This window comes from Diorhabda carinulata, chromosome 10, assembly GCF_026250575.1.
Source record: "Diorhabda carinulata isolate Delta chromosome 10, icDioCari1.1, whole genome shotgun sequence".
Lineage (NCBI taxonomy): Eukaryota > Metazoa > Arthropoda > Insecta > Coleoptera > Chrysomelidae > Diorhabda > Diorhabda carinulata.
In genome coordinates, this window is record NC_079469.1 from 4,368,376 (window position 1) to 4,392,882 (window position 24,507).

General features: G+C 31.8%; 1 protein-coding gene across 7 annotated transcripts in view; it reads right to left on the minus strand.

Moving 5' to 3' along the window:
• The window catches only part of LOC130898585 (uncharacterized), a 137,696-nt gene that overhangs the window by 68,849 nt on the left and 44,340 nt on the right, over positions 1-24,507 (minus strand). For all 7 annotated transcript variants that reach the window (XM_057807985.1, XM_057807984.1, XM_057807986.1 and 4 more), the window contains exons 2-3: positions 10,415-10,591; positions 6,735-6,873 (exon numbers count right to left, since the gene is read on the minus strand). In XM_057807985.1, coding sequence (XP_057663968.1) covers positions 6,735-6,873; positions 10,415-10,463 — 188 coding nt within the window. In that variant the 5' untranslated portion in view covers positions 10,464-10,591. The remainder of the gene's footprint in view (positions 1-6,734; positions 6,874-10,414; positions 10,592-24,507) is intronic.

The window sequence follows — 24,507 nt, forward strand, 5'->3', positions numbered from 1 at the left end:
GTTGCGCCTTTTTAAAAACGACATCGTTTATAAGTTAAGTGAAATTGTTTAAACTTATTTATATAATTCTTTAATTTCTTAGACCTTTTGATATGTTTATGTTCCTAAATCTTTTCTATTTTAGGTCTCTTCTGTTTCAAACTTAGTTTTATTGATAATTTTTGAAAAATTATTAAAACGTTATTGATAAAACTAAGTTTGAAACAGAAGAGACACAAAATCAGGAAGATTTAGAAACATAAACTTATGTATTTATATAGTAATGGTTATGACATACAGGGTGCTTCAAAAAAGGTGGTTCCGACTCTGGGGCCATTCGTGTTCAAGATAAAGGGCGTTATACACATTTTTTACGATTTTACCGCAACTACTGGCAACATGGTGTTGAAATTTCAAATGAATATATTTTGGAAGCTGTTACATCAAATGAATTTATTTTTTTCTTTAATTTTTTTATTTCTTAGACCCTTTGATATATTAATGCATCTAAATGTTCTTTATTTTAGGTCTTTTCTGTTTCAAAACTAGTCTTTTTAATAATGTTGGAAGAAAGACGTTTTGACTTGAAAAAAGATAATGACACTGACAATTTGCGTATTTATATTAAGGCGCGTCCACACTGGAGCAACATTTTCCAACATAATACAACAAAAACTTGTTACAACATAAAATGTTTATATTCGTTGGAATATATTGTGTTGCGTTGCATAAAGTTGGTGTTGCGATTCAACATAAATTATGTATGTAAGTGTGTTGCATAAATCCGTTTTTAGCGGTAAAGATCAAAGGATAATATGAAACAAAGTGAAACATTTGTCAACGTTGCTTCGGCGTAGACGGATTGTTGCGAGTTGAGACCTGTTGCAAATTGAGTGACTAGACAGTAGACAGACTGCCGCGTGATAGCGTTTTAGTGGACTTCGGAGAATCGTTTAAATTTAATTGAGAATTATAGACAACATCCATGTATTTGGAATCCTAAAAATGTTAAATATAAATGCAGACAATCAAAAAATGATGCATGGAATGCAGTTTGTTCAGTTGTAGCGTGCTTATATCAGGAAGAGGCAAAAAGAAAAATTCGTAACTTGGTGAATATCTGAACTGTTCATGCAAAAAAAAATTTTTAAGCACCCATCGGTTCGAAGTTCTAATAAAACGTCATCTTTCGTTAAATCCGATAATAATTCCGTTTTCTTCAAACTTGGACGGACCCAACATTTACGCCTCCGTTTTCGTGAATCACCACACAAAATTAGAAAGCACGCGGTAACAGTTGATAAGTCTTCTTCCATCATATCACAAAACTAAAGTAGTGTAGTGTGGATACAATGTTGTAGTCAACTGAATTTGAGATTCGACAAGTGTAAAAATTCATTAACATTGTTGCACTAGTGAGGACAGTTTGTTTTATGTCAATGTTTAATGAATTTAAACATGTAGCAACTCGTTGCAACATAAAATTGCTACAAGTTGCCACATGTTGCTCCAGTATGGACTTACCTTTAATCAATCACATCATGAACATCAAAATAAGAATAGAATCAAAATAGAAAATGTTCCAATAAAAAAATTACATCGTAAATATGTAGCAGTACTTACTCAAATTATTTGTAGTTTTTTTGGAATATACAGAACAGAGCTATAAATTTTACTTAAATTATTTAGATCTTTATAATTGAATTTATGTTTTTTTTTATATTTCATGGTTAGTTAACGCAGTTTTATTATTTTTATCATATTGATGACTTTTTAATCTATTTTATACATATTGAGAGGTCTGCCCTATGTTAGTGTCAATATCATAAAGAAAAGTCGAAACATTTATCTTTCCTCCAGAAATTATTAAAAAAAAAATTAATTTCAAAACAGAAGAGACTTAAAATCAAGAACATTTAGATGCATGAATTTATTTTTATGTTTGACTCTCATAGAGGGCGCTAGTTACAAGGTTTGTACTAAATAGTATTGAACATAAGGTACTCTTGGTAAAACTCGATTCCGTGTACCGTTTTCGGAATATTTTGATTTGAAAATTATGAAGTAATTTTTTTTCTTCGACGCCATTTATGTTGAATATGGCGTTACGAAATTTTTTCATTGAGCAAACCCCAAATATTTTTAGTTTTCCATCTATCCTAGAGACGGGATAACCTTTTTTTAAAACACTTTACATGTATTTGATGAGTAATGATATTTTTTTTCACATTCTGCTTTTTCTTTGTCTGACACCTGCCCTTAATCATCTTTCTATCTGTATTATTTCCAGTCCAATTGAAATTATATGTTTGCAGCAGGAGATTGTCCTGAAACGTCCTCAATTTCCTATATTCTTTGATATTTTAATTTTCTGTTTTCCGTAACCGGTTTTGTTAATTGATTATCTCAACGTAAAATTTTCGAGTATTCTCCATGTCAATCGTTTTCCATATAATTTTCCCTCCAAAAATTATCCCACTCTATTAAGGACGATCTTTGAGGGTGTGCTAATATTGACTACACATGAAATATTTGAGGAATTCACGGTCAAAAGGTGCGGCCGTGGTCACAATTATAGTAATTGATTATTTTTTATAAACAAGTCAATGAATATAAATTTTTATTAAATATTCTAAAGAGTAAATCGATTCATACAAGTTGTGAAAACTATTTACAGTTTTTATATACTTGGTTTTCAATAAGTTTTAACGGAGTTTAGGGCTTGGAACCGAGACTTGAAACCTTCTTATGGTCTCTATAAACAAGACAAATTAACAACAACAGTATTCCAGTATTTTCGTGGCAATTCTTCGGTATCAACTGAATCCTTTTATTATTAAATCGTTTACACCACTGGTAAACTAATTTTCAAAGCTACTACATTATTTAAAGGCGTCTCGTGGTAAAAAACTTCAGGTATGCTTCATTTTTTTTCAACCTCCGATCGCTCCATGTGGATGTTACGCAGGCAGAAGAAACCGGGCACGTTCCATAGGCGACTGCGAAGCTATCGCACTATACTCTCCGCCATTTTAGACATTCAGGCGTCAGTCGGCGTTGTGCTACAGCCAACATGTCCGCCATTATTGATACTCCCGCTAAGTGTGAATTGCGAAGTGTGATTTGTTTTCTACAGGCTGAAGCTGCAGAAATCCATCGGAGAATGGGTCGTGTGTATGAGGAAAACTTTATGAGTGATGGTGTTGTGCGTTAATGGTGTTAAAAGTTTAAAGATGGCCGTAATGATGTGCATGATGAAGAGGGCGAAGGACGCAAATCTGTCGTTTCAGATGACTTGGTTAAACTAGTTGACAGAATGGTTAAAAAAAAAAAGAAAAAATTTCCAGAAGTTTCAAGGTCTTCTTTGAAGAGTGTATTGAAAAGCCTTTCCACATACATGACAAATGTCTGTGTTGAAAAGTAACCAGTAGGTGTACCAATCTTTTGGTAATAAAATTATTGTTTTACATGAACTAATTTTTTAATTATAGCCTATCGAAGATTGAGATAAAAAACAGGCCTCGTATATACTCTGTACTTTCTGATACAGCAACTACCACATCTCTAGGTAAGGCCAGGTACTACTGGGACCTTTCTCGTAATAAAATAATCTATGGATCTAATGATATAGACAGATTCGTTTTAAGCATGGTTCCAGATTCTTAGTTTAGATATGATCAAAAATCAAAATAAAAAAAAGAACTGGTACAAACGAAGCAGCATTTTTTATATGGTATCACCTTTGCGTGCCTTATACCGCCCTATTATATTCTATAAGGATATTTCAGCCCTATGATACCCAGAGCTACTGCTTAGTTGTCTTCCTTCAATTTATCTTCCTTCCTGAAAGTTTGGATGGGGTGATTATCCCCGTGACCCCCTTGAAACCGCGCCTATTTTAGATACACATCAAATTTAAAACATTCTCGATAGTATCGAACAAAAAATAATACGTAAATAGAATTTTTGTATACCGTTTTCATTTAAAACTCGAAACAAGTGATTCCTCTTCATGGAAGTCCAGTCGTGTTATCCCGTGAAAAACCACCACGTCGACAAATCGATAGGTTATTACGATGCATGCGACCTCCGAACCTGATATTGGTACAGGTAGAAATAGGACTCGAAGGGATTTTATCCCAAGGCTGATTAATGTCGAAAGCGTCGTAAAGATGAAACGAGAAATCCTTTTGGATTTGAAAAATCACACCGAAGAGGTGGACGAGATAAAATGTTAGATTGGATTAGATTATGTTCGTAATATCACACGCAGAAGAAACCGTTTTTGGACTTTTCTGTCAATAAATTTTGTATGTTAACGTTATTTATTTGGTTTATTTTGCAATATGTACGTCACAATTTATTTTCACTAACTAAATTCATCTTTTTCAATACGAAATTTGAAATAATCTAGTATTGACACGGCCATCTTGTTATACGGTTCGTAAATCTTTACAAGAACTTTTCCCGAATTATTATGATGAGTTATAATAGTATCAATTGCTCTAAAACGGTTAAATAATCAATATATTAATCAATAGGAGTAGATAAAGTGACTTATTTATGTTATTAGTTAATAACTTAACTGAACTTGTGATTCCTTCATCTCTTACAATTGATTGTACTGATAATTTTAGACTATAGAAGGGAAAACAATAAGAAACAACAACTATTTAAGTGTTTTTCATAATTAGAGAGAAAAATTTTTTAAAAATCCTACTTGGAAATTGTAAAAAAATCATTATTATACCTTGTTAACCTGCTACAATTATTAAATAATAAAACGTAAATAGACGAGTAAAATGTACCTGCCTGTAGGGAGTTTAGCTTAAACAGGGTACCAGACATGAACTGAGCCGTTTTTGTACCCCATTCGTTTCTTTTTTCAAAAATCAAAATAAATTCTTTGCAAATAAAACAAAATAAGAAAAACATTTCAATTCCAAAGTATCTTTATAAATAATCATTGTAGTCAGAATCGTCTGAACTAGAGTCAACATTTAGTCAGTTTTTTGTGTTTAAAACCACATGCTGACAAAACTTGACGCTTCTAAATTGGTATAATTGTATTCTGGATAATCTGCTACCATTTTCTGTATTACTTCTAATGCTGCAACCCTGTTCTCCTTATATTAACTATAAATTGCCCTACGCATTAAATCTTGAGTAGCTTTGTTAAATGATTTCAGTTTTTCTTTACATGTCTTTCGGTGCTGCGAATGATCCACAGCAAAAAAATTATGAATTGAATTAATCTCACCAATCCACGCCACTGCTTAGCGCAGACTATCTCTGGCAGGATGTTTTCATTGGTAAACAGTGGAGATGACGAGTCCATGTGGACTGACGGTTTGTTAGATGTTTACCGAATTTTATACTGGGAGTAAACATTAGTATTTATAAAATATTGATATAGAGTGCGTTCGAAACAATTTTAGAGCGAATTATTATAGTAGAGCTCGAATGACCACTCAGTCAAGTTGTTCTGAAAAATATCTCAAATTGAGTTTCACGAAGCTATAAAATTAACACAAATTAAAAACTAAAGGAGTATGGTGACGATGTTTTTTGTACATTATTTTCAACAATTAAAAATTGGTGTAAGTTGTTTTGCTGGGGACGATCCATGTGCGGGATGAATTCTGCAAAAATCATCAAATCAGTGGAAGAAATTATTCAAAGTAACCATAGTTAAGAAAGAAAAGAAATTTCAGCAAAGAATAACTGAATAATTATTCATTCCCTCCCAAACAAATTTTGATAACGCCGCTGATTATTCATTACTCTGATTGTTCAAACGATATCTATTCAAGTGAGCTTGAAAAGGGAAATAGTGAACTTTGGGTTCAAATGTGTCCTTTGTAATGGGAAAGCTTCGAAGCAATTATATGGAAGGTTTCGAAATTCTAACCTGCAATTAATAGCTGATCACAATCAGCCAATCGAGCATAGAAACCAGAAGTAACTTTGAAACGCTATTTCTCAGTGGTGTCGATAGAATTAATGATAAAGAAAAGTTTAAGAGAGCGAAACAACTTAACAGCTGATGCTAACGACAAAAAAAAAATAACAAAAACATGTAAAAAGTGAGTTTAAATTCATATGTAGTCGGTATTTTGAAGTTTTCTTTTAGTTCTTTATGCAGTGGATGAATTTATAATATTTAACTAGAGCCAGAACGGCATTACGAATACTCAAAGAAAGTTAAAAATATATCGAATAGCTTGTTGAGATTTCACCCACACTCGTTTTGCATTCATTCACAAATGATTAATTCACTTAATAATTTTGCGTAAAAAACGTATTATTAAGGTCTCCGTATTGTGGTGGCCGAAGTACGAGGCTCACATGCGAGAGGTCATAGGTTGAAGTCACGCTGATGCCATGTTTTATTTCTGTACCTATATAGTAATAATTATTTTTAGGTGTCCTTTATACATGTCGAAAAGAATAGTTGAAAAATTTAATAATACAAATTCGTCTGTTGTTTTGTTAATTTTGTTCTAATTTTGGCCAAAACGTCAAAAATATTAATAAATTGATCGGTTTTCTCTTTCTCGGTTAGGTCTCTCTTCTTTTTTTTGAAATCATGTGCTGTAGTACACCATAGGAAAATAAAAAACATGGAAGGTTAATCCAACACAACGTTTGCATTGAATTGACCTAACCAACCCAACGAAATTGAACACAAAGACGACAAAAAAGCTATTCAAAAGTAAGAGATAATCCCTTGGGTTTTTGGGGGATGTACATACCTGGCACCCGTCGGTTTATACGTAACGTCATATTTGTCCGCGTTTTCAACGGAAGTTGCCCACGAAACGCGAACGGACGTGGGATTCAGAAAAGTCACAGTTATATTCTCGGGAACGCCGGGTCCTCCGGGCATCGAACCTGAAAAAGAAAATAAAAAAATGTCAGAAAAATCTTCGTGTAAAGATATTTCAATGCCTGAGCGAGATAAAATTCATTTTTCGATGTTACTAGACTTTGGACACATTTGGAGCCTACAGAAATAAATGAAATATCTTTAACCAGAATAATGTTAATCTTAAACGATATTTTAGAGTGATTCTACTGGTTTTAAGCAAACAGAAGTTAAGAGGCGTTTATGAAAGGTTATGTGGTAGGTCAAAGTGGTAATCATCGTCCCCTTAGGGTTCAAACTTTCTCTTTTATATGTACCACAGAAATGAAAGTTTATTTACATAACTTCTCATTCTGTTAATGGCTTGAGGATGCGAAAAAGCTACAAAAAAGATACTTTTTAGGATTCATTGAAATTTATTCAACAAATATGAAAATATTTCGTTTATTTTTTATATACCACGATTGTATGTCAATAAATTATTTTAATATCATATACGGGGTGACCCCCGACGAGTTAAAACTATCTATATATGGTAAAATACTTATAATAAAATTATGAAAAATTCTACGTTTGGGTTTTCGAATACGATATTTTCAAAGATGGCCGACTTCCGGTTCTATCGGAAGTCGACTGTAACTTTGTTATTTTAAATAAAACACCCTATATATTAATACATTTTTAAAATTTACGTGAAATTTTAGTATACTTTTGTCTAAAAACTTTTTTCGAAAAATCCGTACATTTTGAGTTATTAATTTTTTTATAAAAAATTTGATCGTTGCAGACCCTTATAAAATATTTTTTTACGAGAATATTCTTGAGGCTATGAAAATGATTTCCATTTGATTGCTTTAAGCAAGGTCAGACGTATTCGAATCTATGTTGAAATTTTTTTTATTTTATACAGGGTGTCTATAAAAAGTGTTCAAATTTTAACTTCATAAATATCAAATTTCTTTATTTTTTTTTTGGTTTTTGCGTGCATAAGGTTCAGGTATAGGAAAGTATACATGAATTTGCCTTATTTTTCACCCCTGAATGCATTGAAATGAAAAAAACGGTGGTTCTATTTGAAAAAATGAAGAAATTTGATATATATAGAGTTTAATTTTGAACACTTTTTATACACACCCTGTATAAGATGGAGAATTTGTTAATTTTTAAATACGTCTGATTTTCTTAAAGCAAACGAATAGAAACCATTTTCATATCGTTAAAGGTATTCACGTAATATTTTATAGGGGTCTGCAACGGTCAAATTTCTTACAAAAAAATCAATAACTCAAAAAGTATGCATTTTTCGAAAAAAGTTTTTAGACAAAAGGATACTAAAATTTTATGTTGATTTCAATAATGTATTAATATACAGGGTGTTCTATTTAAAATAACAAAGTAACAGTCGACTTCCGGTTTTACCGGAAATCGGCCATCTTTGAAAATATTTTAGTTAAAAAGATCGTATCCTAAAACCCAAACATAGAGATTTCCATGATTTTACTACAAGTATTTTGCCATATACAGATAGTTTTAACTCATGGTGGGACACTCTGTATATTGCGATATATTGATAATTGTTGATACAATGATTTCGTACATTTACTCGCTTTCCTCAGATCTCTTTATAGAGTGATTCGGTCGTGGCTACTATCTTGATTATTCTATATACGAGGATGGTTTCATAAGTACCTGGCCCAACAAGAAAAACAGAAAAATTTTGGAAAAATTATATTTAGTTTTCAACGCAATCTCCTTTTGGCATCGATGTTCAATAAGTTCGATACCCTTTTCATAATAAGAAGTCTGGAACCAGAAAATAAACCGAGGGGGCTAAATCCGGCGAATAGGGAGCATGAAGTAGTAATTCAAACTTCAATTCATTAATTTTGGCCAATGCAATAAAGGATGTGTGAACTGGTAATGAAACAACACTTTCTTCTTAGTCAAATGCGGCCTTTTTGCTTGATTTTTTCCCTTAAACGTTGGAATAAGTTCTCATAATACTCGCCGTTGATAGTTCTTCCATTTTCAAGATATTCAATAAAAATTATCCCACGCCATGCCTTTGTCTACAGATGAAGCGGTCTTTGCTCTATTTGGATCCGATGCTCCCATTTCGGTCTCTGTTTCGGGTGTGAAGTGATGGTTCCACGTTTTATCCATGGTTATGCGATGTACTGCACTTTTTAGCTCTCTCACTTTCATTCCACAATCATTCAGCTCCGCTTTGTGGATTGTCTTCAACATTTCTAGAGTAGTCCCCTCATCTGGTCGACCACTGCTATGCTGGTCTCCGGTGGTCGTCGTATAAACTCTGCTACCCAATATTTTACTGTTGATAATGAAGATCAGTCTCACCCAGAGTATTCACGATGTAACATGAAGAAATTAAGTAGAAGACAGAAGAAGTAAATGGATAATAGAGACCAACACTAAATTTGACAAGAAAAGAAAGAACAGTTAAGAACAATCGATTGTTTAAAAATATCACTCATATTTACATACAATTCATGAATATCTTCTTATATTTATACTCCATTATCTAAAATTTTGTGTTATTTCAAAAACGAGAATTTATTTTTGCACCAAGCAGAACGAAAGGGAGTCTCTATATATCTTGACCTACTTTTTGTCTTGTTTAGGGTCACAGACCTTAAATTTCCTTTTGTGTTAGTAGCTGTTCAAATGCTCTCGAGTCCAGGGAAAAGTGAAATGCTGATACAGCGGTTTCCAAAACTTGAGTACTCACATAATTTTAATGATATATGACAAAATTAGGTTACCACTAACTTCAGAATATTGTACAGTGTGGTCAATATCTTTTGAAAATATCATATATACGAGGTTATTCGTTATAAATCACCTACCCAATATTTAGTTTTAAGAATTGTGGTTATGAATGGATTTTGATGAAACTACTAAATAAGAATTGATGTCATCGTAAAAATGTTTTTTTGAAAATCACTAAAAAACGGATCCGAAGCAGTTAAATACTGGTTTTGGGCCAGTGATTAGTCTCATAATGTGAGTTGGCTACAAAGTATGGGATCAATTGAAGAAATGTATTCTGTATTACAAACGCTTCTACGAATTGTGTTCAATATAGGTGCCAAAATTGTTAACAAACATCCATTAAATTAGAAAAATGAATGGGGTGAGCTTTGACATTTTTGTAGGTCCACAATGTGGAGAAGAGACTTGGAGTAGATTTGATACTGAAAGTTTTCAGAAGTCAAGGTTTTTGACGGTGGAAATTATCATGGATCACGTTAGGTTTTGACATTGACATTTCTCGCTAATTAGAAAAATTTAAGGTTAGGTGTTTTCGAAAAAAAAAATCTACCAATTTGATGATGAACGAGTATTATGGTGTTTCCGTTCAATTTTCTCTAACCAATTTATATGAAACATGTGCAGAAGAAAGTAAAAGTCGATAATTTTGTTTGCTCAGCAGATAGGCACCAGAATTCTACGAGTGCCTCAATTGTATTTTATACATTATATATATATATATATATATATATATATATGTGAAATGAGAAGTTACGGATGCTTTTGCTTTCTTACCTGCTAAACCGGTACTGAATAGCAGTAATGCAGTAACCAATAAAATCATATTAGCTGAACGTGGATGCGGATGCTGCCCCTAACATGGTGGCGGCTTTCTTGGGATTAGAAAACGTCAAAAATCCCAATCCATTTTGTATCCACCACTGATATCGAAAGTTCGTCACGTGAATCGAGCTGAAACGGAGAAATACTAAAAATTATACACGTTTCTACATGCTTAAGTGAATTTATTTTAAAAGAATGAGTTCCGTAAAATTATAAATGTACTTATTAAAATAAAATGTTGTATTATATTTGAGTAATATGTAATTATATGTATCCCATGGAACTTTAATCAATATTTCATATTAATAAAAATATTTTTTAACACGTTCACGACCGCTATTCCTAAATTTATTGATGCTTTAAACCAACTACTTTTTTGCTCGTGTAAAATAACTTTAGACAAAAATATTTTCGGTTTTTTTAGTTTTTGGTGCTACTTTATCTTTTTTTTTATGTTATGTGTTATTATGTAAGGTCACAAGTTTGTGCAGAGATGTCAAACTCAATTTTGCAGAGGGCCATAAATTAAATTTTGAATTCGTAGGTGGGCCAGATTGAAAATAAAAAAAAATTAACTTAAATCAATTAATATAACATTTTATTTATTAAATTATATAAGTTTATAATATACGGTTGTTGAAAATCATATAAAGTTATAAAATATGTTTTTGACAAGCTCATCATATTCGTTGTAGTTATTTTAAGAATTGATTGGAGATCGTAGGTCTTGTGCGATGTTTGTTCTTATTTATTTTCATGACGGAAAACATCTGGTCACATAAATAGGTGCTACCAAACATGCAGAGAATGCGTGCTGCATGTTTTTCTAATTCCAATCTCTTGAAATATTGTGTATAAAATGTAAGAGCGTTAATCTCATTGAATTTTTCTTTCAAAATACTCTCCTTTTGAAGATCTATCAACTTGCAAATGAACTTGTGCCTGTTAAGCTTCAAAATTGAATGGATTGTTGAAAATTGGGAATTCCATTTTATTTATATATAGAAGTCTTCAAGAAAAACCATTGTTGAATTCCGTAATCAAATTTTGCAGAAATTGAGAACATTCATCCAATTTTTTGGTTCAATGTACCAAATGATTTTAAATGAGGGAAATGACCAAAAGTTTGATTTTTTACCTGATTTTCCAATTTTGTTTTAAAGGCTTGAAGATATGAATACATTTGAGTGACAATCGGATTTTTACCCTGTAACTCTATATTCAGATCTACCAAAAAAACTCAATCCACCAGTCATTGTCATAATCAATTGGTTTGTCTATTTTTAACATGAAAGCTTACAAAATTTTTCTAAAACGACTTCTAGGTGAAATAAAAGATATCAGAAAACTTTTCGTCCAAATTTGGTCCATTTTTAAATGTTTGTATGTCAATTATTCTCGATGAATTATACAGCGGAACCCCACAAACTTACCTGATGTTTTCTGTTGTAATTTAGTTACAACGCCGTAAACTTGAGAGTTCGAGTATTTAAAACATCCGTAGAGGAATCGAATGAAGCCTAAAAGCTATAAAAAACATGATACTTCTTTCTGTGACACACAGGGACCGGAAGCGGCCCGTGGGCCGTATCTTTGACATGACTGGTTCAAAGGTTTAGGATTTTATGCTCAAAATTGATAATAATAACAACATATGTTTTTTAAATGTATATATTTGTAAAAAAACTCATAATTTTTAAGAAAAGCACTCAAATAAAAAAATAGAAATATAAGAGAACGAATGAAACATTGATTTTTTCAAAAATACTATTTTACATTTTTGTGCCATATGTTAAAGCATGGAGACGATCCTATAGGACCTTTATTGTCCTCAGATGCCAAACAGGAATACCAGGTCATTCTTCCTTTTTGTTGGCTGCTCAATTTACACCTTTTTCTCTTTCCTTCTCTATGTGGAAAATGATCGGAGCCTGTAGCTATATTTAATTTTTGTTTTACTTGCAAAAGACAATTTTTTTTTTTATTTATTTTATGTAGCAACCAATTTCCGTTCCATATGCAAAGGTCCACAAGATGAAAGAACACTCTCATGTACCACCAAATACTTTTTCTTGGTGTGCTCTGTCAACTGCGGACATATACCTGTTAGGCTCAGCTACCATTTCAGGTTTAAACTTCTTTACTACTTTTTGTGTAATTACTTCTGTCATCCCTGATTTATGTTTACTCGAAATCATAAGAAAATCTTGCTTATTTTGCCATTATTTGAGGATTTCCTTTGCATTCCAAATTTTCTAAACTCAATTTTAGAATATTCTACAATATTCTAGATTATTTTTGTTTGTTCTAAAATGATATAAATGATCTTGGGTATTTCTGAATTCTCCAGAATGTTCTGTTTGTAGAAATTACTTATTTCTAGCTTCAAAAACAAACTAAACAAATAGGTAAAAAAACATTTCCCATTTACAGTAGAAAGAACAACCTTCCATATTATTCTGGAATATAAAGGAGTGCTTTCAAATATTGTTGAAAGATCTAGAATTTCCTAGAATTTTATAGATGTCGAAAATTTTATCTCGTGTTTTCGATAAAACAATTCATTCATTCATGCAATAATTTTTTTTTATTTCAAATTCTGAACTGTTTTGAAGAGACTTCGAGAATAAAAAGTTCGTTCCTTCCATACTTGATGGAGATTTTTTATAGAGACAGAATTAATTGTATGAAATGGCTATTCTCGCACGAGACGCTCTAGACGTCCTTCCGCGCCATCTGCACAAGACTTTCAGCCATGAATTTTGTCTACGGCCGACCGACCGTTTTCCTTCGATCTTCACTTCTATTATATGTCCTAGGTACTGCAACTTTATCTTCTTGATTGTCGTGAGAAGTTATCCATTTGCTGTAGGACCTCTATGTTTGTCTTATGTTCCGTTTAAGATATCCGCAACATTCGCCTGTAGGCGTACATTTGGAACGCACCAATTTTCTTCTCTATGGTCGCATCCATGGTCCAACTTTCGCATCTGTACAAGAAGAACAGGAAAGATGCATTCTGGTCCGGAGTTCCAGGCTGAGGTTGCGGTTTGCTAGAAGTTTCCTCATGTTGCTCAGAGTTTTCCGCGCTCGCTCAATTCTTGATCTGATTTCGAATTTTGGGTCGCATTGCTGATTGAGGAGCGTGCCCAGGTATCTTACAAATGACACGTGTCCAATGATACCTCCATGGAGTCTTTGGGTGGCGTTTCTTTGTATTTTTGACAATACCAATAGTTTGGATTTGGACGGATTCGTATAAAGGCCGAATTACTCACTATATTCTACAATAACGTCCATAGGAGATTGAAGTTTTGATAGGCTACTGGCCACTACCATGGTATCATCTGCGATTTATAAATAAAACTATGACAGTATTGACTTTACACTTTTCATTTATGCATTTTGAATGGAAATAAATATTTTTAATCTGTCGCATGCTTTTAATAGTCCTTTATCTTCAACGAGACTCCATGAATTGCTTCCTGGCGGCCTTATACAATCCAGAAATTTGAGTAAATTCAAACACTGATTAATAATTATCAGTTTTTATTTTCAAAGCAATTCAAAATTAAGTGAGACTACTGACTGTATAGAACGTTTTTGTAAAAGCATTATTTGTCTTAATGTACTGCTTAAATCAGCAGAAACGCTCAAATTAAGAAGGTACGTACAAAAGACTGGGGCTGTAATGAGTTATTTTCAAAATTATTGAAACAAATTAATGGAGAGTTTCATAAGATGGATAAAACTATAAGTAATTTTTATTATTATATAAAGAAATTTGATAGTGTTGCACCAATACCATAACTTCTTTGTTATCTTAATTATGTTGTAAGAAACAATTTGTTACATAAACATTAATCAAACTTCTGATAAATATTTCCAATTGAGATATAGATGGTATTTTATCAAGAGGAAATAATAAATATTAAATCGCTTCATGCGAATTCCAAGTCAGCATTAGCCTACGTGCAAAAATTTTGATTTCTTGTTATTGTTTATGGTTGATAGTGAATTTTATAATGTTAATCATCATGTCACAAAATGCCTGTTTAGGCTATTAGGTAAAATATGTAGATAGGTGATTAATTCGCATTATAGAATATAGGACGTTCATTTAAATACGCCCGAATTTTTAACAACAATCATTTCATTTCTCTTGGATATTCCCGTCTTGTTATATCCAATTGTAGTGAAAAATTTGATTTGTGGTATATAAGTTCTTAGTCTAGTATAGAGAAAAAAAGAAGAAGTATTATTCTTCTTCTTTTATTTCTTCTTTTATTCCAGATACTCTCACTGAATAGTCCAGACATTTTAGGTACATTTAGGCAAGAATTTCGGACAATCGAGGTTCTCAGCTATAAAATCATTTAAACTTGTTCATTCAACGTCTTAAAAGTCTTCTCAAAACTTACATATAATTCGATGTTTGTCAACTTTAAAAAACGGGGTCAAAAGTAAAAAAATACGATTTTTTGCACATTTTTTGCAAATAATTCGGTTCCTATGGGTTTTACGCTAGTTGTATTCTCTATCAATATTGTAGAGCATTAAATTCTCTACAACTTTTGATTAAAATTCTTTTCATATGATAAATCGCTTCTGAGATACAGGGCAGATCGCGCGCGGCTAGAATGCCGTTTGAAATCAACTGGTAGTCCTGAACAAAATAATCTCGTATAAAGTTTATAAATTATTGCTAAATATATAATTATAAATAATTGTTTCTACATGCACTAAGTGACTGTGACACGACTTCTGCGCTCTTTAACAAAGCAAATAAACGTTTTTAAGAACATTTGAGAAACTGTATAATTTGGATGAACTTGCTGCATCATTTGAAGTAAAGAGATTATTTGAAAGTCGATTGCAAACTTTATTAGCAGTTCCAAAATCTGTTGACAGTATCGATCATCTCCGCTATGCACCATAGGTCAAGTTAACAAAGCTCAATAAAGCTTTGCAGTTAACAAGTCTCCCACCAACAAGCGGAACTACTCACCAACATTTCAATCGTGTTTTTTTGCAAGTTAAAACTTGGCTTAAGCATGATTTGGAACCCCAGGAAAGAAAGCGGGGCTGCAGTGATCTTTAGCTTGTGGCCAGAGTAATGGACAAGCTTGTCTTGATGCTGTACCATATGAAACTGATGTTAATGAAGACAGGACCTTTGAACCAGAAATCATGGAAGAATTGGAAACAAATATCATTGAAGACGATAACGACCTTGGAATTTTAGAGCTGCAAAAAGACGACGACGATGAAGAAAAAGAAAATAGAAATTAGAATTCATTGTTCTCATAATTATATTTTAATTGTTTTTCTAATTTTAACAATCACAAATGTAACGACATTTTTTCATAAACAGTAATTACATTTTTATTTCTTCACTATAATTACTATAAATAAGATTTGAATTATAATATGTTTAAAATTTTTCTGTCTACGATTTTGAAATTATACGGGCAGGTAAATGCTACTAAATGAATTTATACTTGATGGGAAATAAATAATTGAGCAAAAAATGTGTAAATATAATGTAATTGTTAATAAAAAATGGAAATTATATATTTAGCATTAATTTATAAACTTTATAAGAGATTATTTTGATCGGGATTACCAGTTGATTTCAAACGGGATACTAACCGTCCTCTATCTCAGAAACGATTCACTGTATGAAAAAATTTTTGAATCAAAGTTTGTGAAAAATTCAATGCTCTACAATATCGATAATGGAAAAAAATAGCGTAAAACCCATAGGAAATGAAATATTTGGAAAAAATTTGCAAAAAATCGATTTTTTTTTACTGTTGCAACCCGATTTTTAAAGCTCTTCACATGGAATCATGTGTGAGTTTTCAGAGGAGTTTTAAAATGTCAAATGAACAAGTTTAAACGACTTTATAGCTGGGTATTTCGATTTTCCTAGGTGAACTACCTTAAATGACTGAACTAGAAGCTTTTGTGCCACTATAAAGATATGATCCATCTTTATAGTCAAAACGTTCGTCTTTGCTAACAAAAAATAGTCGAATGGGCCAGATCAGCGCTATAAGGTGGGTACTCAATTTCTGTGAAGTCACCAATGTCTATGTTAACCTTGGAAAGCGGAGCTAGAGCTTTGTCATGAAACGAGCGCCTTTTTTCGATAATTTTTTAAAGCAACTGCTTTATAAGTCGAGTCACGGTTGTACGCTTTAAAAGACTTGTCACTAACGCGTGTATGAAGACTTTGCGAACGCGCTCTACCATATCTGATCAAGAACTCATGAACTTCACTACGTATTTCGGAAAAAATACGAGGAAATTTATAAAATATTTGTGCGAGCATACCATCACTTCCAATGGACTAAAAATACTAAAAAGCTAACGAAGTGGACTTTTTAATTAGTATCAAACATGTATTTGATTTGGTTTTGAGATTCAATTAATCAGCTTCCTTCGACCGTGTAAGTTTGAACTCAATCGGGCTTTTCCCAGATTATTGAAACAGTATATTAACAATCATAGAACTGTTAACAATATTGTCTGAAGCATACCAAACCGAGAAGATTGGAGATTGAAGTTTTTTTCGGATTTATCTAAATTTGCGTGAATAGAAATTTCTAAATTACTCATCAGATTTAAAAAAATGTGGAAATACCAGACACTGATGATATGAGCTCTTAATTATCCTTTTGGTATCGAGATTCATATATTGGGAAAGTACCTTTGACTTTGTCCGTGTGGGACTAAAGGAATTTTTTCTTCTTGTGAAAATAATTCGTGAATATGTTTTCATCTTTCATATCTCGGCATTATCAGGGACCAGTTTTGGTAAAATTATTGAGGGATTCTTTAGAACGCCACAACCTATCTTTTCAATCAATTGACAGATTATTGAAACAGTATATTAACAATCATAGAACTGTTAACAATATTGTCTGAAGCATACCAAATCGAGAAGATTGAAGATTGAAGTTTTTTTCGGATTTATCTAAATTTTCGTGAATAGAAATTTCTAAATTACTCATCAGATCAAAAAAAATTATGTTTGCAAGATAATCTTCTAAGCTTTAATCGAAAGAGTACTTGGTCAGCGAGCTGTTGTTAGATAATTGGATATGACCAGCGTAGTGGTTCGAAGAGCGTGACATGCGTTTTGAGGAGACTGGATCCTTTCAAAGGCGACCTGGAACAGGCAAAAGGCGATGTATAAACGCTCGTGATGTATGCGTTTTGTACCAGTAACATTAAGAAATCGTCACCTTAGTGCCTTTCAAATGCAACGACAGCTTCGTGAGGTGCGAGGAAAGAATCCTGATCCTTAAAACACCTGCGAACGGTCCGAAACTTATTACATCGGTAAATACGCTGAATTAAACTTTGGAACAATGAGGATCTGTTTTGTTCTCAGATGAGACCAAAATATTAACAGTTAACAATTTTCGGCAGTATGAAAGTTGTTTTTAAAAAAATAATTAACAATAGATTCCGTGAATATCCAAATGAAGAATTAAAAATGTAGAAATGTAGGTCAATACCAAAGATTATTATAAAAAAACAAGAAATTTATTCAAGATATTTGTATTAAAAATGATTGGATTTGAGGTTGTGACCTAAAAAATGCGTTATATGTTTTCCCAACTTGTTTTATGGTAGCGATAAAGCTTCGACGGAAATAGGGATCAGGGATCTAGAGAATTTGAGTTTAAATATAAAAAGAGGCAAAAATACGAAAAGCCATCATCATAACTAGATTAGAATTATTAGGACAAAACATGTGAAAATACAAGACACTGATGATATGAGCTCTCAATTATCCTTTTGGTATCGAGATGCATGTTTTGGGAAAGTATCTTTGACTTTGTCCGTGTGGGACTAAAGGAATTTTTTCTTCTTGTGAAAATAATTCGTAAACATTTTTTCATCCTTCATATATCGGTATTATGAGGGACCAGTTTTGGTAAAATTATTGAAGGATTCTTTAGAACGCCACAACTTATCTTTTCAATCAATTGACAGTTCTAAATGATAAAAAGAAACATGTGACATCATCAGTATATCATATTTTGAAGCGAAATGTTGTGTGTTAAGGAAGGACCTGTAGATGTTATAGCTAAGTGCTTACCCTCACTTGGAGAATGCTGAAATAATTAGAAAGGCAGGATATTAATAAATACCCAATATTTTTCTATACTGTCATAATTATTCTTTTCTTTTTTATCAAGAAATAAAGCTTGATGATAGTTAATTATCACCAACTCGTCAGAAGCCATCTTGTTTCATCCATTAAGGATATGAACTGCTGTGAAGGTTGAAAATGTTTTATATACATAGAAAAAATTAGTACTATAAAATAATTGGTTCAAATTTCACTCCATTTTATCTCTTGGTAGTGAATAATCAACATGTCAAATGTGAAGAAATATGAATGTACATTAAAATAAAAAAATAAGACATGAAAAACTTAAATTGGTCATTTAATTTTCTTGAGAACAGATGTAAGATGGTTTCTTTTTCTATTTATGAGAAAACACCGTGTTATTTTACTCAAGGGAAATCAATCTGGAAAAAGTTACTCGTATACGGGGTATAAACAAAATGCAGTAGTCATGATGAAAAAAACACTATTTAATATAATAATGCAATTACTATGAAAATTCTTACAAAAACGAAAACGAATCAATTGGGTACATAAATCGTGTCATAAATTTCAGTTCTGATTCTCTCAAATCCTCCCTTCAATGACCTCTAATCTCCATAAAACTTTTCGGCTTATTCAGTAGAAATATACGCGATGAAAATAATTTATAGAATCCGTGGAGGAAACATCGATTTACACATTGTATGGGATCATAGAACTCCTATTCAAATACACATAAGTCTTTGGTGAAAACTTTTAGATCATTTGGTCTCAATATGCATGTGGTTTCGGTGCTAATTTGATAATTACTTTACAGGTTCACTAGACCTTGAGGCAGAGATGTACTGTGTCACAGATTCCTTTAAAATAACACCACCAGCTCGGAAAAATTTTCAAAGTCAACAGTTTTTTCATTTAACTCATTCTGTTGCTCAGCCAAATTTCCTCGGGCTAAATAAAGTGAACATACTATATACCAAAAGCTGTGAGAATGTGCGATGCCCTTTAAATCTTAAGCTTACTTTTGCGAAACTTATCAATTCAGATATGTTTAACTGTCATTGGTCGATTCAATCCCACTTATTATTATCAATCAATTTTAATTGGTAAATATATTTGCATATTCGAATTATTAATTTTTGATTGGTTATTGAATATTTCCTACCACAAAACTGAAGGACTATAAAAATGTTGATACGAACAAAGAATTTTCAAATCGATTCGATCTTTTGAGCGAGTTTAAACGAGTTAAATTTATTGTGTCGTATTGTTTGTTCTTAGGCTCTCAATTTCAAAAAAAAAAAACTTTTTGTCGCGAGTGATTGTCATTAATACGGAATATCAGTTAAGAATTATTGTCCAAGCATAGATAATGCAGTTTTGGGTAAGATTCAATAATATTTTTAATTCATTATTTTCAAAAATGCTTTTCAATTATATAGAATGTTAAATTTCATTGTTTTATTTTGTTTTATCATTTTTGAGTCAAAAATAATTGATATCAATTAAGAATTACTCATTTTTCAATATTTATTTCATTGTTAATTTTAAAAACTATAAAATATACGAATATTGAAGTTTTAGTAGTTTGAACACCCTGTGTATAACGAATTTACTACGATAAATTTGAAAAATAATCAAAATATGTCATTTAAAATTGTAATTGTTGATTTTCAATTACAAATTTTCCATTAATCTACCAGAGAATTCAATTTTAATTTGAAATCATGTCGATAGAACTATCAATTGATGATAAAATTGTACAAAATTATGGTTGATTTTAAAATGGAGTTGCTACCAAATTAACGATTATCATTTCCAAATGTCCACAAGAAATGCCATAAAATGAGACAAAGATTGTTCAAAAACAGCAGATCTGGAAGATGATATAAAGGTCTAGAACCAAACACTCTGAAGTCCCAGTTGTTGGAGTTGAATTTACTAAGGTAGTGGTGTACCGGTTGTGTCGTCCTTTGTATGATTGAACTTCAACCTAGCAGCGGTAAAACTGCCGAAAAAAAGAGGAAGGAAACGAGAAGGCAAGAAGGAACGAGTAGGTAGAACAGATTTGAATAAAAAAGGAGCTTATACTAAAATATAACCAAAGTGAAGTTTGTGCTATTCTGATTGTTTTGTTCCCCAAATAAATCGAAAATACGAATTAACATGAAAATTATTATACAATTTTTGCTTAAAACAAAAGGAAATTAATTAATATAAAAGGAATTTTATGAGCACTATATAAAAAGCAATGTTAAATAGTTATAATGAAAGCTATAAAGAATCATTTCATCACAAATTTTAGTACGTTTATTTTGATTCAAACACTTTTAGAGTGTTGATAGATAGAGGAAGATTTAGCAACGAAACTGGAGTTTTATGGAATCATCCAAATGGGAACGATGCGGGAATTATCAAAATGATTGAAGAAAAATGTAACGAACCGAATGGCATATGTCAAATTCTAAGAAACAAAATCTGTCTTACAGTAAGTGTTTGGTATATTTATTAAAGAAGGCTTCAATAAGAATCGTTTTGTAAGATTGATCCGATTCTTTTAAGAAGACAAACCTCTACGGTTTTTACAGTTAGACTTGAGAGATTTCTTGTATAATGGAATTAGGAATGTACCACGGGGAGTTCACAATAGTTTTGTAAGCTTTATTTTGGAAACTTTGATAGATTTCAATATTAGAATTACTTATAGTAGCCCAGACGACCATCTTCTTCTCATGCCGTCTTCTCATTGAAAGTTTGCGAGTTGCTGAGATTTGTTCTTGCCGATGCGTTTTTCCTTCTACTCTGTCTTGCATTATGTTTTGTACCAGTAGGTATTTGTCGTTGAGTAAGATGTTTCCCATGTAAGATGTTTTTCTTATCTTAATAATTGTCAAAAGCTTCTTTTGCGACCAATGCGTCTCAGTACTTCGTCGTTGGTGATTCTGGCAGTGCAGGATATCTTCAGGATGGATCTATTGAGCCACATCTCAAATACTTAAAGTTTTTCCACTGTACTGACCAAACATAACATTCCATGACTCCTATTCTGACGTAGAGGTCTAGATTTTTGTTTGTAAACATTGAGGGGTACTTGATAAATGCCTTTCGAGCTATTTTAGACTGAGCCAAGATATATTTTTTTTCATATGGGACGACCATATGGGTTTTAAAATTTCACTGATGGTAATATGTCTTTGCGTAAGTTGGATGGCAATGTTTGCTAATGATACAGCAGGACAACAACTCAAACAAGTTAGAAAACAGGTTAAATAAAATAAAAATCCGAATGAACAAGTAGAAATTCAAATCTAATTCAAAAAATTGAAAGTCAGTACAGGTCACAATCATGAGAAGTCTGATGAAACTTGTACAAACAAAAAATTATCTAAGATTAAGAAGAATATGAAGATGGTATAAACATATTAACAACACAATGAGAAATTTAGATAAATGAAAAAAGTCCCGGGAAAATAAAGATAACCAAATGAAAATGTAAAGAGACTTACATTAAAATAAATAAAGGAATTAATTGATGAAAGAAGAGTTGAATCATCAAAATAGAATTACTTTATCGCGGAAAAGTCCTTTTCCCATTCATTTAAAAGTCAATATTTAATTTCCTATTTCAATCAGTATAACCACGGCTGTAACGTGAACGACAAACACTTTTTTTTCTGATTATGCATTAGAAAAGTTCCATTACGACGTCAATTTTCTCCATTAATTCTAAAATTCCCGTAATAGAAACTATGAAAGGCGCAAAAGTTATTGAATTAACATGTTTTCAATTTGTAAAACGGGAAAAAGGAAACGGAAATAAAAAATTAAAAGGAATAGAAGTGAGTTGATTACATAAAAACGTTGAAATTGCCTAAAATGTATACAGTGTGGTTCTAAATTCATGCGTAAAGTTTTTGGAACTAAAGAAAGATTTTACCCATAACAAATATTTATAAATCGCGATATGACATCTAAAAGGTAGTAAATCAAATTAAGTTACATCGCAAAGGGTTAAAATAAGCATATTTTTCTATGTTGAAACCAAGAATAAGAGGGTAAATACTAATAAACTCGAGTGGTGCCTGCTGTGTGGAGATGCCTATTGATATTGATCTTGAGCTTCTATATATTGCAGTGTTTGGAAAAGAGGTGGCTTGGTAGCTGATTCCACAGGCTTGAACTTCTCCAAATGAAATGAATTGACGTTCAGAGCATCTACAGGTGAGCTTGTTGTTCAAGAATCTATTCTGATTTTCTTGTAGTGTTGTATCGGGAAAACAGGTCGTCAGCGACTTTTTTTCTATATTCTAACCTGTCCACGTCAACTCTGGATCGCAGAATTGTTCAAATTGTTCTCTTCGGTATTGAGTCGAACATTCTCAGTATCTTAGTTAATATCGAATTTTTTTTTCTCCTAAATAAAAATATCATTCTGTTCATTTTAGATTTTTTAGACAATGTTTTTATAACGAGTTTTAAGAGAAGATTTCAATTTAAATTCCACTCCTCATGTTTTAAAAGGTATCTTTGAAAAAATAACGACGGTTAGTACGTAGAAACTACAAAATTTGACATTCCTATTTATTTGAATTTGAAAAGAAATTTCAGCTTATACTTTATGAGTTTTGTTATTAGAAAAATTCATTCAGAGTTAATAAATGCAAACAATTTCTAAACGTTCTGAAATATATTAAGAAATACTCTCTATCATATTGGTGAAATAATTCTACGCAAATTTGAATTTAGTTTTATATAATGTCTCGATCTTTTTTTTAAAAACTTTTTGGTGTATTTTGGTACATTTGAAACATTCAGTGTAGTAGATGCTCTAAAGTGAAGGTTACTTATCGCCACGTCTGACCGCAGCATCGAAGTATCAAAATACGGGGTGTGCTTAAAAAAACATCGAAGTATCGGCCGTTATCACCTTGCAAAACACGTCATTGTCGACAAGCCGAAATCAGCTAAGATGAAAAATACTATTATGTGGTACCTAAAACATGAAATCTGTATGATTGCCATCTTCATCGTTCTCCATACCCGTACAGGTATCATAATCCCATTTTAGAGCTTTATGGAAACCATGATCTGAGGTCAGGTAGATCTTCTATCAGGTGATTGTGGATCCTAACCTAGAACCAGATTTTTATACGTCGAGTTCAAATTTCAAATGATCTACAAGAACATTCGATTTTTATTATTTTTTTGTGGGTTATTTCTTTTCTTTTTTTTATTTCTCTTATTTATTTGGTTATGTAATAGATTCCAGATGTTGAATAATTGAAATTGAAATTATTTAGCGATTATTAAGGATTTACCCAATCACATTTTTGCACTAAAGTTTAATACTAATAAGCTATTTTTATGTTGAACCGCCTCGTAATTCAGGTTGGTTAGAGTTATATGTTGACTTTTGATGATAGATTTTCCAATCATCCAGTATTATAATGATTTGAGGAGTCTTAGCATACATTTAGTTCTTATTTCAATTTTCTTTTCTGAAATTGTGAAGAATATGGTTTGAAAATATTATTAGTGTTATGGGGTTATGATTTTTGTACTTAAAATGATTTTTCACGGAAAATGTTATTGAATGTGCAATTTACTGCAGAAAGTTAATTGGTGCATTGAAGAAAGGGATGCATACTGCTTTGTAGATAATTATGATTCTACATACAGTGAACATCCTTATTTTCGGTGTATTCATTTCAGCGTGACACATTTTTGAGTTCTTAAAATGCAATTCTACTCTCAATATGGTAAAACTGTTATCCAAATGTTTCTAAAACGACGTACTTTTTACCATAATAAAAACTTTCCCATCTTTGATTTACGTTCATGCTTATATTGAGCACTATTTTTTCTTTTAAACTTTCCATATGTCTCTTTAGTCTAAGTCTTCGCCATCACACTA